Source organism: Tiliqua scincoides, chromosome 3, assembly GCF_035046505.1.
Source record: "Tiliqua scincoides isolate rTilSci1 chromosome 3, rTilSci1.hap2, whole genome shotgun sequence".
In the NCBI taxonomy this organism is placed as follows: domain Eukaryota; kingdom Metazoa; phylum Chordata; class Lepidosauria; order Squamata; family Scincidae; genus Tiliqua; species Tiliqua scincoides.
In genome coordinates, this window is record NC_089823.1 from 191,340,875 (window position 1) to 191,354,282 (window position 13,408).

General features: G+C 44.4%; 1 protein-coding gene across 1 annotated transcript in view; it reads left to right on the forward strand.

Moving 5' to 3' along the window:
* Positions 1-4,147, forward strand: part of GOLGA7B (golgin A7 family member B) — a 43,119-nt gene extending 38,972 nt beyond the window's left edge. Inside the window, exons 4-5 of the mRNA XM_066619575.1 lie at positions 3,227-3,328; positions 4,034-4,147. Of these exons, the coding sequence (XP_066475672.1) occupies positions 3,227-3,328; positions 4,034-4,147 (216 nt within the window). The remainder of the gene's footprint in view (positions 1-3,226; positions 3,329-4,033) is intronic.
* The last annotated feature ends 9,261 nt before the right edge of the window (positions 4,148-13,408 follow it).

Genomic DNA, 13,408 nt, shown 5'->3' on the forward strand with positions numbered 1-13,408 from the left:
AAGAGCATCTCCCTATCCACTCTGTCCATCCCCTGCATAATTTTGTATGTCTCAATCGTGTCCCCCCTCAGGTGCCTCTTTTCTAGGCTGAAGAGGCCCAAATGCCATAGCCTTTCCTCATAAGGAAGGTGCCCCAGCCCATCATAAGGATGGTGCCCCAGCCCAGGTTTTATAATTACAAGGTTTTATAATGGTTTTATAATTACAAGGTTTTATAATTAGGAGGGGCCATAGCTCAGTGGTTGAGCTTTGCATGTCGGATGACTCAGGTTCAATTCTCAGGTTCAGTTCAAAGGTAACTGTATGTTTTCTCCAGCAGGACAAATAGCAAATGGAATGGAATTTAGATGGGGAAAAAACAGCATGGTGTGTAGGGGAGTTAACCCCCCTGGTCCCAATACAAATCTCCCTGTTGTTTGTTTTTTTTAATGTTGGGAGAGCTGATCATAGATCTGTGTCTTGCCTAGTTTAGCTCTTCTTTGATCTCTGCTTTGTAGGGCAAAACCCTGAGCGCAAAACCCTCTTAAAGTGGCAATGCTTTCTGGGTTATTACGGTTGAACAGTATTGAGACATAGTACATGCAATACTTGAGGGTGCTGCCTGCACAACAAACTGGCCTCTCCAGGAAGCTACCTACGTATATCTTAATGCAAATAAATCAGCACCATAAACTTGTCCAGGCCTATAGGGTTGTCTTGGTTCCTAACTGAACACAATGTGTGGTGCAACAATCTATGCACAAAGGCAACCTCCAGCCCTTGAATACTATTCTCTCCTTTGGTAAGGAGATTAAGCTTCTATTCTTACAGAGCTTTAACTTCTCTGTAACACACAGAACCTGGAAAGCATCTCCCTTTTGTTACTGCAGAATCAATGAACAGGCAACAGATTCATCTTGTAGGCAAACAGGTGGTAACCTGAGAATTCCGTTCAATGGCAACACTCAATTTTGTTAGTCTGTCTTCTTTGCTCTGAGCAATAGATGGGATTGGTGTATTCAGGCTGGAGACAGAAGGGAGATTTTCCAGAGTGTTTGAACGTGGTTGGAAAGAGGGATTGCTGTCTGTGGTATGTACTCACTCTACCGTCAGTATCAGTGAACATTATTGGCGAAGTTTTGTATTGGTACTGGTGTGTGAAAAATCTGTTTGACCAGAAGCAACATTGTTACAAAAGAAATATGAGTGTCTACGATGGGAAGCTAGTCTTTCTCTAAAACCACGTTCAACTATCTTAAAAATGGCCATCTGTCTCCAACCTCACTTCACAGCAGCCAGCACTTTCACCGTGATAGGCATTTAACTTTGTCCTTATCCAGGTACACTTGTTTCCACTGTAAGGGACACTTCTCACATTATATTTTTTAGCTACACAACTGACAGCCCAATCCTAACCACCTTTCCAGCACTGATGCAATTGCAATGCAGCTCAGAGGTAAGGGAACAAACATTCGCTTACCTTGAGGAGGCTTCCATGTCTGCCCTCTGACCACAGAATGCAGCTGTCACCCCATGGCATGACTACATCAGCGCTAGAAAGTTGGTTAAATTTGGGCAGTAAGATGTTTTAAGTGTGCAGTTTAAAATGTGAATGAGACACATTTGCAGCAAATGTGTATCACACAGGCACGCTTGTCAGGGAGCTGTAATTGGCTGCGGCTTCCTACCAAATGCCCATTCAGTGGCAGATTCATATAATTGCAGGATGGTCTCATTCTTTTGGAATTAAAAATGCAGTCAGCATATATGTTGGCATAAGAAGCCACATAGGCAGCCTGGCAATGTGAGCCGAGACAGGATTTGTGGGTCAGAGGGCTCACATAGTTCAGGGAGAACTGAGTCATCCTATATACTAAAGTTTCTTCCATGTTAGATAATGTGTTGATGATCCATCCTAGAGGGCATTTCATCATCTCTTCTCATGCCAATAATCTCAATTTGAGAATCTTGGGGCAAAGAGGTTAGAACTGAAGAAAAAAGTATAATTTTACCCAGGGGAGGGAGGGAGAAAAGGAGAGACGTCACAGATAGATGGGCATAAGTGCGGTGACAAAGTTTAGGACATTGGTAGAATATCAGTACAGTGAATGGTAATTGTCTTTCTGAAATTTGAATACTAGGTCTCTTTACACAGGAAAGGTGGCTTTGAAGACAGAACATGAAGCAGACTAGACAAGTTTGAGTTAGGACTGTATTTTAATTTGTTTCCAACCTCAACTTTATTCCAGTACCCAGTAATCATGTTGTGGCATTAGAGAATCCTTCACCACATCACACACTGGGCCATACAGACAATGGGGTCACAATGGCTTGGTTTTTGACTTTGCTGTGCATGTAGTAGGGACTTTTGAAACATATAAGGAAGCATATGAATTGTAGGGTTGGATGCAGTGAATGAACACACCTGCTTCTTGGAGGGGCGGTTGGGGAGGGGAAGCCCATTGTACATGCATCCTAGTTCTTTGGTTTTGTTCTCTAGAGATCTTTGTTCTTGGCCATCTGTGAAATTTGCTTATAGCCAACAGAAGAAAGGCTTCCTAATGCCTTGTACTTCTTTGCCTAAGAAACAACTGTGGTGGAATGCAATGGACAAGATTCAAAGGGACAAGTATATGATCCAAATTGACATTTCAAGCTGAGTGAAGGTTGTCACAGACTCTGCCCCAATTGTGAGCTTCCCAGGGCTGGAAAAATATCTGAGCATTCTGACGCTGAGCCTAACACGCTAGCCTCCAGGTTTTTTAATCCTCCACCAGAATATTGTTCTTCAGTTGATTTAAGAACTGGATTCCTGTTCATTTAAAATGCAGTCATTCACAAGTGTACATAAATAATGTGCGAGAGAAGTTAAAAGCATTTTTGTTTTGTTTTTTTGTCTCACTTATGATAATGTGCTAAAGTGAATATTAGAGATAACGTAATCAGAGCAATTAAGCAGGCTGTGGGATGAGTTGTCCTGGGAAACTGGAGGTGTTCAAGACTTGGCTGGGTGTTGAGTTTGAGATACATTAGTCAATATTAGCTCCTGTTGGTGGGAGGACGTGGCTATTTAGATTTTGTGCAACTTTCTTCATTCTTAAAGTAAGTGAACTATTCCCAAGAGAACTTAAAGGGGTTGGATAAAACTACCCTTTTCTCTACAATGCATCTTTCATTCTCTGGGGTCTCTAACTGAGCATCACCTTTGCCAAATAGTTGCTGAAAAGTTGTCCAATTCTCTCCCCAGGTTCTGAAGAAGATTTCCAAATACATCCAGGAGCAGAATGAGAAAATCTATGCTCCACGAGGGTTGTTGCTGACAGACCCAGTGGAACGAGGCATGAGGGTTGTATCCTTCCTCACTGATACCAGCATGAAAAGGAAAGACATCTCCTTCTCATTTATGTGATAGATGCCCACCCTCATGATCTTTCCTGCATTCCACTTGAGATTCTCTTTTCCAAATTGGCTCATGAGCCTAAAAAGAAGCTGTTGAAATATGGTGGACAGTTCCCTGAACTCATCCGCAAAAGACATAGCTTCCTATGGGACCTCTCATAAGTCATGCATGCTGCTACATAGTATTAGGGCTAACCCAGCCTTTAAAACTATGACGCAGAAGGAGAAGAAACAGAAAGGCCGTACTGTTGTCAGGGGGACACTTTTTATACAAAGAAGGATTAGCAGCCCAACACTCTCTTATGGGGAAGTTAGTGCTGCTGAATTCAGTAAGAGTTCCTCCCAAGTTCGTATAGGCTTGCAGTCTAAATACACATGGACTGTTTGGCTTTTAAAAAAGGTGATTAAGGGAAAGAGTAGTACATGAAGCCCTGAATGGTTTGGAAAAGTGAAAAGGAAATGATACTTTCTAATATACCAACAGAACAAAAAGGTAGCCAATGACAGAGAAAACAGATGATGTACATATTCAGACATTGCACAGCTTACCTGTCATAGCTGAGCTGCAGTCAAGTGGGTGTGTTTGGGAGTAGTTGTCTTGGGGGACGGGGAGTTCCTACTTGCTTGTTCACTGCCCTTAGCCTCTTGCCTTCAGATTGAGATCTCCATCTACGAGGACCGTTGCAGCAGTTCCAGCTCTGGCAGCTCTAGCAGCAGCAGCAGCAGTGCTGCGGGTGGGGGTGGAGGTGGGGGGGCAGGGAGCCGGTGACTGGCACAGAGTCCCGGCAGGGACTTGTACTGCCGGGATGACGGTATCTCCGAGATCCGCAGGCTGCGCTACCAGAGCACCCGCTTCTGAGCTCCCCCAGGGGGGTTGGGATGCCAACAAGGAGCGTTGTGACACCCCTGGGGCATGTGACAACCAGCTAGGCAAAGGCATTCTTCATAGATGGGTGCCCTCTGCCCAAGTGGACCTCAGCCCCCCCCAAGTGTGCCCACTCTCTGTGCCTGGGACCTTGTTGCCCTGAGGTCCTGACACTTCAGCAGACTCTTGGGGACACTGACCCCTCTGGGGTCCCCTCGTGTCCACATTTTCTGCCCAGATGTGTCATTGCCTAAGCTCTCTTGTCCCAAGCCTTGGGCGCATGAGCCCTCTTGCTAATGGTCAAATGACTAGCAAAGATCAATCCAGCATGGTCAGCTGGGTAGGGGTGGGGAAACTGGTGTGTCTGGGACCCTGTTGCAATTTTTTCCCTGAGTGCCACTGTTTTGTCCCTTCCTGTATATGCACTGATACCATCCTAGCTCCTGTTTTTGCATTCTGTTCTGCATGTACTCTCCTGGCACTTCAGGCATGTTATATGCATAAAGCATTCAATGTCCACAGTGCTATGGTGCTGCCACTGCAGATACCTGTGTCCTTTCCTTTATCTAGACTATATAGTGCAGGTGTCTGTATCAGCAAAAGCATTCCCTCACAGATGCCCAAGAGGGTTTGTGCAATTGAGCACTGGGGGGACATCTCCTGTGCTCTGGTGCTTTCAGGGCATTAGAAGAGTGGGGCGGGGTGGGGGTTGTCTGAGCTCAGAGGAGAATGGAAGGAACTTCTCCTGTGGGATAGTGCATGGACACTGTTGGGGAATATCAATTCATCTGAATGTGGAAGGCTGCAGCACAATGACTGACCAACTCCAATGGGTTTCAGTTCATTGTGGGATCAGGGAGAATCATAGAACATGGAAGATGTTGGAGGTGCTTTGGGGAGAGGTCTCTGGCTCATGACTTCCTCAACCCAGTCCAGACCAATACACATCTCTTTGGATGTATGTGTAAATATTTACTATAGCCCTAATTACCAAAGTTCCACCCCTCCCACACCTATGCACAGTGTTCTAGTAAATGGGATGAAGAGAAAGGGAGATGTGACTCAGTTGTGAGCATAATTCTCTCTGCCCTGTCATACCTGCTCCCCTTTCTCCACAAATACACCGTTCTATCAAGTCTCCTATCCCCTGCATGCACAGGTAGTTTTCTTGTTCCATGTTGCCTCTCCCCCTCTTCATGTAGATAGCCACGTAAGTGTTCTTGATGCTGGGATCTCAAGATCATGTCTCTGAGTCCATGCAGTGCCACTCTGTGAGCCAAGGTGGGAAGGTAAAAAGGCTTTCCATATTTCCCAGTGAACAGGTATCCACACTGTGGATAAGCCCATCACCACCACTGCTGTCCAGGAATGGACTGCAGATCCTTAAATGCTTCCAATGTCTTACACACAGACCCTGGACATAGGGAAATTTTCTTGCTGCAGCCCCCCCCCCTTCAAGTAAAGAATTGTTCATGTTTAAGGAGGGGAGGAGAGACTTGTTGAGGGTGGATACCCTGATGTTAGAGCTCCAAACACCTTGGTTTCAAAATGTGACCTTTGCTTTTATGGTGGGCAGAGACACCAGATCCTGCCTTGAGTTATAAGGGGATGGGGATGCTTCAGGGAGCAGTACATATGCAAAAGTTGGGCCAGTGTGAGTTTGGGAGGACTTTCCCCTGTGCCCCAATGCCTTGAGCAGTTGCTCCCCTTGTCATGTGTCAGACATCTCTTGTGCCATATGAATCTGGTCTTGGTTGTATCCCTCTGTCTCTATGTGGAAACCTTTGACAATAAATGGTGAGTGAAAGTCTACCAAAGCTGCTTTCTTCTGGTCTATTTTCCTTTGTAAACAGTAGCTCTGGTTCTTATGTGTATACATTCACACTTACATAGCAACATGGATACTGTGGTTGCATCACTAGAGAAACAGTAATGGTTCTGACAAATTGTAATGTGAGAATGCAGAACACCCCTGGAGTATTGTGTCCAGTTCTGGTCGCCACATCTCAAAAAGGACATAGTGGAAATGGAAAAGGTACAAAAGAGAGTGACTAAAATGATTACTGGGCTGGGGCACCTTCCTTATGAGGAAAGGCTCCGGCGTTTGGGCCTCTTCAGCCTAGAAAAGAGACGCCTGAGGGGGGACATGATTGAGACATACAAAATTATGCATGGGAAGGATAAAGTGGATAGAGAGATGCTCTTTACACTCTCACATAACACCAGAACCAGAGGACATCCACTCAAATTGAGTGTTGGGAGGGTTAGGACAGACAAAAGAAAATATTTCTTTACTCAGCGTGTGGTCAGTCTGTGGAACTCCTTGCCACAGGATGTGGTGACGGCATCTGGCCTAGATACCTTTAAAAGGGAATTGGACAAGTTTCTAGAGGACAAATCCATTATGGGTTACAAGCCATGATGTGTATGTGCAACCTCCTGATTTTAGAAATGGGCTGTGTCAGAATGCCAATGCAAGGGAGGGCACCAGGATGAGTTCTCTTGTTATCTGGTGTGCTCCCTGGGGCATTTGGTGGGCCGCTGTGAGATACAGGAAGCTGGACTAGATGGGCCTATGGCCTGATTCAGTGGGGATGTTCTTATGTTCTTATGTCTTTTTTTTTAGTCTGCAAAAGATGCAGATTCAGTGGGTGGACCTACACCATTCTGCTTTGGAAAGGGACCCTAATTTAAATCTATCTGTAAATTCTAGTTTAGACAGAATTTGGTGACACTTCTATTTTTAAGACTTCCTTATACAGTCAGTAGTTAAAGGAGTTGTTCAGACATATCTGTGAAATTAGGAGGTAGGTGGAAGGAATTACCTGAAGGAAAACCACTCCTGAAGCAAGCAATAAAGTTTCCTGAATTGAGATTGCACCAGAGATTGTAATGCAGTGATTTGCCATGAAGATCTTGTTTTTGGTTGGATTCAGCTGGTGTTCAACTGATTCAACTGATTGTGTTGATGCATGGGTGTGCTATCAGTTGCCCCAAGCTAGCAAAGGTGGTTCATGGGAGACACAGGCTTCCACACACAGTTTGCCTTTCAAGAGTGTCCATAACATCATGGCTAAAAAAATTATCTGTGAGCCAAGGGCATGCCCGGTTCAAATTTGCTTCTACTATGAACTCACTTTAGTAAACTTATGCAGGCTGCTGCTTCACAGTCTCAGCTGCAATATGGAGACAGTACTTTCATACCTTACATAAGGACAGCAGCAAACTAATACCCATGAAGCATTTTGCACACTGAAAAGTGCTACACAAATGCTAAGTATTATCAGTGATATAATATGCCATGCAAAAGATTGCTGCGTGATATGAAAAGGCAAAAAGCTTGCACCCGTTTCCCAGAATTGCATCCAATGTCATGACCAATGTCATGGTGTAAATTACGCCACTACAGACACATTAGGTTTTCAAGCTCATTTTTTTTTTTTAAAGCAGAGGTTTGCAACTATGAACTTGAAAATCTCTAATCCTTCTCAAGATCATGTTTGTGTGACAGCACCCTCTAGTGGTGAAGTGATGCATGAAGCATAACCAAGTCAGCTAAGTACAGTCCACAGTAGTTGTTTCATGATTATCATGTATCACACAGAATAAGGTTGAAACATCTGCAAGTAGTGAAAATGAGGAGGGGGAGTGGAGGAAAGAGTTTGGTGATTTTTTAGGTAGGGGATAAGAATTTCTGTTGATTTGGGGGGTGGGGTGTGTGGAAAAACCTCTCGTTGGTAGGTGCAGTGGCAGTCCTTGCCTTAAAAATAAATTCTGCCACTTCTTTGGTGGTTGTGGCTGTGACAGCAACAAAACGAGTTTGTAGCTTGTCTCTGTATATTTGGCTCCCATCAGCTGCCATGATTTTCCCTACAGAAGAATGATCCTATGTCATTGCACTGCATCATTGCGGTGGGGGATTCTGGGGAAAATATAGTTGCGCCCACTGGTGGTTGTCATTTTCCCCTCAGAAGCTCCCTCAAAATGAGCTGAATAAGATCCTCCATGTGTGGGGGTGGGGATCCAGTGTCCTTGCTCTTCTATGAATAGCAAAACCACACTGCGCATAAGAGCAAACAATGCAGAATGAATTATGCAAAATGATAGATTATATACACATTTGCTCAATTTGCATCCTTTATAAGGTTACAGAAAAATTAGTCTGCAGAATTCAGCTGTTCTTGGAACAGAGGGCTTTCTTTTTCTTTTTTTTTCCAAAGTACTGCATAGAGTACACTCAGTCCTAAACGGAATTATGCGTTCCTTCCTATTGAAAACTTTACATTTTTAAAAGAAACACCATAATGGAGACCCACTATTAAGAATTTCCAATCTGTCAAAGCTCTTTTAAATTTTCACCATGTAAAAGCTTGCTGATACAAAACCATTTAGAAAGCTCAGAATTGGCAAAACAGTGTCCTTTATTGGACTGAGTAATGATTCTTTTTGAAACAAGATCCAATACAATGCAGTCGTTGATTCTATGTCTCTGTTTCTGTGGGTCCAACACAGACACCAACACTGGGTTTAGCAAATTAGAAACTGTTGCTCAGTTTATATAAACTAAGGGCCCAATCCTATTCAACTTTCTAGGGCCAATGAAGCTGCAGTGCAGCCCTGAGGTAAGAGAACAAACATTTCGTTACCTTGGAGGAGGCCTCCCTGACTGCCCCGGCACACCACAGGATACAGCATGTGCCCCATTGACATGGCTACATTGGCACTGGAATGTTGAACAGGATTGGATGTGAACTATGACACATTAGTTGAAGGGTCTTATAGGAGCCACAATTGGTGTGATGTTATTGAGACTGTTCTACCACTGTGATTCTATGAATGAAGGAAACAAATCATCACCACAGAACATTCTGATCACTTAACTTCACCCTCAGCCACAAAATTTTCCACTGACATTTCCAACACATTCAGAGCACAGTGTGCCTCCTTGGGAGGAAGCCGAGCCAGCGCTCAGAGAAGTGCCGGCCTGCAGAGGCCAATGCAAGCCTCTGTGCTGACTTGCGTTGGCCTGGCTGGGTCAACACAAGCCTCTGAGGTAGGCAGGGGGTGGGGTGGGGAGGAGACGGGAGGGGAGTGTTCCTGGGCAGGGGGAGGGCGGGTGGTGAGTGGCCCCAGGGGCAGGCGAGCAGGAGGTGGGGCTGGGATCCCCATTCCTGGGAAGAACGGAGTGGCTCCAAGCCGCTCCACTCTTCTTGGACTTGTGCCACCTCAAGAGATCCCCTTGACCTGTTTTCCCTCACCTCTGGCTGAGCTGCTTATGGCTCCTATCCTGTGCAGGATATAGTGCACGCCTCTTGGCTTGCCTGTTCCAGCACAGGATAGGCTTGCGCCCTTAGTCGTGTGCCTGCGCATTACACTGAATAACATGCAAGCATGTCTGAAACTGCCTCATGACTTTCCTCTGTCCACCTGAAGATCTCACAAATGAAGGAGTTTGTTACTCCAGGTCAGAGCCCTTTAACTCTGAGAAATGGCTGCTCTTGCATCAAGGAGAATAATTCCAGCACCAGCCCCATTTTCCATTATCTTATTTATGCTGCCTCCCATGTTTAGTTAGTTTTCACATTTCTCATCCATTTCCATAAAACGTTATCCTTTACCATCTCCCCCAAAAGCAAAACCTTCCCCAGCTCTTGGCAACCTGCATCAAACTTCCTTAAGTTTTTCCCTCATTTATGGTCATAAAAGGGCCTTCTAGACATGACTAAGACTTATAAAATTACTGGTATGCATAGTGTGGCGAAAGTGAATAGAGACAACTTTTCTCTTTCTATCTTTCTCTTTCAAGAATCGGGGCAGTCAAAGAAACTGTGAAAAAGGATGTTGGACGAGATGTACTCGCTTTAGCAGGACTCTTCTGTTCTTATGCTATGTAAGCATCCCCTTTTACTCAGAATATGCACCAGAGGCTAGTGATGGGTACCTTGTTGGAGGGTGCCTTTCTATAGGGGATGTGCTATTGCTGTGGTCTGGCATTATTTGACAGAATTAGGGAACAATCCTATACATGTCTACTCAGAAGTAACTACTATTGTGTTCAACTGGGCTTAATCTCAGGAAAGTGTGTTTAGGATTGCAGCCTCAGCTAAATGCAGACAGGTGCCTAAAAAGGACACATGGCCTTGCTCACCTGGCCTGAGGAAGCCCCAAGAGAACTTGTTGGACTTTAAGAGTCTCCAGAGCCTGTCTTTTCAACCTCTGTCTTCATGGGTCTTCAGAGCCAATGCTTTGGTGTTTAGTGCCATCCACTGGGGAAAACTGGTCTGCAGCCCAGGCCATGCCATGCTGATTAATATAGTAGAAAATGGAACATATTTCATGTGCTCAACAAGGATTGAAGGCACCTTATCTGTGTATTGGAAGAACAACAGACTGAGGGAGGTTTGAGGCTGGAAACCTGAGATCCATCACTCCTGGCATTTCCCCTGAATCACTGGTGCACGCGTGTGTGTGCGCGCGTGCGCGCGTGCATGCAAGAGTGTGAGTGGTTTGTGGGAGAAGCAGAGAATTGTGGGACATTTGTGGCTCTTCAACATCAGTAGTGTCCACCACTTGGCCAAAGCAGAGAAAAGGAACAAACACTGCACCACAGAGAAGCATTTTGATACTCTTTATAATGATGTCATCCAAAACTTTCTGAATCTACACTACATCTTCCAACTGCACACATCAATGGAGGGAAGTGAGATGAGATGTTTGTGAACCTTGGCCTGACATACAGTAATCAATGGCCATGTCATTCTGTAAATGCAGTACAGGATTTGCTGCTCAGAATTATTGTAAAATGCAAAATTAAAAATACAAGGTCATATGTAACTGACATCACTGAAAAGGAATTAGCCTCATGAATCTGCATTGATCTGATCTGAACGGTGGATCAGCCTGCCCATCCCACTGGCCTCAGCTCAGTCTGCTTACATGAATTTCATCTGAGGACTAACAACATCTTAAATCCAAGTGTTTTGGCTTTACTGGATTATGGATTTGGCTGTTAGCAAACAGATATCATTTGTGTGATAATAATTGAACATTACAGACACCATGACAGTTTCTTCATGGTGCTGTGGATGGGAGACCTAGAAGCGTGATCTTAACTTTATATGATGGTGCACTGCCAGCTTTAAGCTTCTTGACAATCAGCTCCATCATTTACATAATTTTCATTACTTCCACACAGCTATACACACACATCAACAGTCAGCAGCGGCAATGAGTAGGAAAATTGTAGTGGATGCTGGAGGAGAGAGAAATGACAGAGTTGACTGTGGTGGACAGATATTAATGTACTATATTAGCTCTGATCAAGATTAAGATTGTTATGTTATTAATAATATACATTTGGTTTCCATCTTTTTTGATTAGGATAAAACTATTCTTGCTAAACCTAAAAGCAAATGTGTTTGCATGTAGGCAAGCTCAGACTGTCAGCTAACTGAAAATTGTTCATTCAATAGATTATTTTGGAAATGTAGCTTTCTGTAGGAAAAGATTCCCAAATAATGTGGCTGATAAACCAGCTGGGCTTTCATGCTCCGGGTCAATCAACCATTACAATACCATCTATCCTCTGTTCTCGTCTGGTGGAAGAGGATAGGATGCTGTCTAAGGATGCAGTCTTCTGCATACCTACATACCTGTAAGCCCCATTGACTTATTTCTGAGCAAGCTGCATGTCCCTTTGTATGGGTGGTTCCCTAAAATCAGGGATTTATAATAAATCAATGCAACTCCACCAATGTAAGGTACAAAAATGGATGGCATAAGATGTGCAGCAAGGAAGTAAATGGGCTTCTATTGGTCCATGAACTGGCAATTGCATACTGCTTTGGATATACCTGTGTGGTTGGGATCCTCCCAGTTTTTTTTCTAGTGGGAGACTTTTCACTCGGAACCAGGTACATGCTAAACCTGTGATATGTTACAGGGCTATGGCTCTACATGAAATGGGTCCTGGATTGAACCTCTGAGACAGGGCCAGTCTTAGGAGTTGCAGGGCCCAACTGGAAACATTTTTTTTTGCAGGTCCCCAGGTTCACAGGCTAGGTCTAGAATCTTAGAGTTCTGAATAAAATTTATCATAGACTATATCTGGTAGAATGAAAAGCAATCAAAATGTGCACTTAAAAAGTGCATGGGAATTAATGGACCACAGCACATTTTAATATAAAATTGCATACAAGACTACCTAGATTATCCTACTATGAGGCCCCCTTAGGCACAGAGTCCAATTGGAAGCAATTGGTCCAATTGGCTTAAAGCTGGCCCTGCTCTAAAATGATCACAGTAGTTCTATGGTTTTCACTTCATGTGTGGTTAAAAAACTGCTCTATGGAGTGGGATGCCTGGTCTTAGTCTCCCCCTTTTTGGTTTTTGATGTGAGTAACACTGGCAGGTAATGGTGGTGGTGAACACCACTTTTCCTCATGGCAGGATTCAACACCCCTCCTTTTTCTAATCATATTCTTTATTTCTTAGCATGTGAACATGCAAGAGTGACTTTTGACTTCCTGCCAAAACACACATATCACACCAACATGATTTCCTTGTTGGAACCGGGGACCTCTGAAATGGACTGGGTGTTATAATGGAGTTCCAGCCTTTCCTTCCCTTTGGTTCCCAGGTGGTTTTTGCAGGCAGTTTGTGTGTTAGTGGCATAAGGGAATTGGTCTCCATCCACAGGAATACCTTTCAATTACTGACTCATGCTGGCTGTACTGCAGTGGCTCACACAGGTGAGGGTACTGTAGGCCCTTTCAGATGTTTGGAATGAAAATGTGTGTGGTGGTAGGGGTGGAAAGTTAGAATATTAAGGGTGCAATCCTAACCAACTTTCCAGCACTGGCATAGCTGCGCCAGTGGGGCATGTGCCGCATCCTGCAGTTGCGGGGCAGTCATGGAGGCCTCCTCAAGGTGAGGGAATATTTGATCCCTTACATCGGAGTTGCATTGGCCTTATGCCAGTGGTGGAAAGTGGGTTAGGATTGTGGCCTAAGGCCCAGTTCTATTCTTGAGATATGCCACTGCATCTCCATGTAAACCAACACAACAACAGCCCCACCAATATAGAAGCCGCCCACTGACAGGCGCACCACAGATGCTGGTGTTTCATTGGAAACACACCAGTGTAGCTCTGATGTCACTGGGATA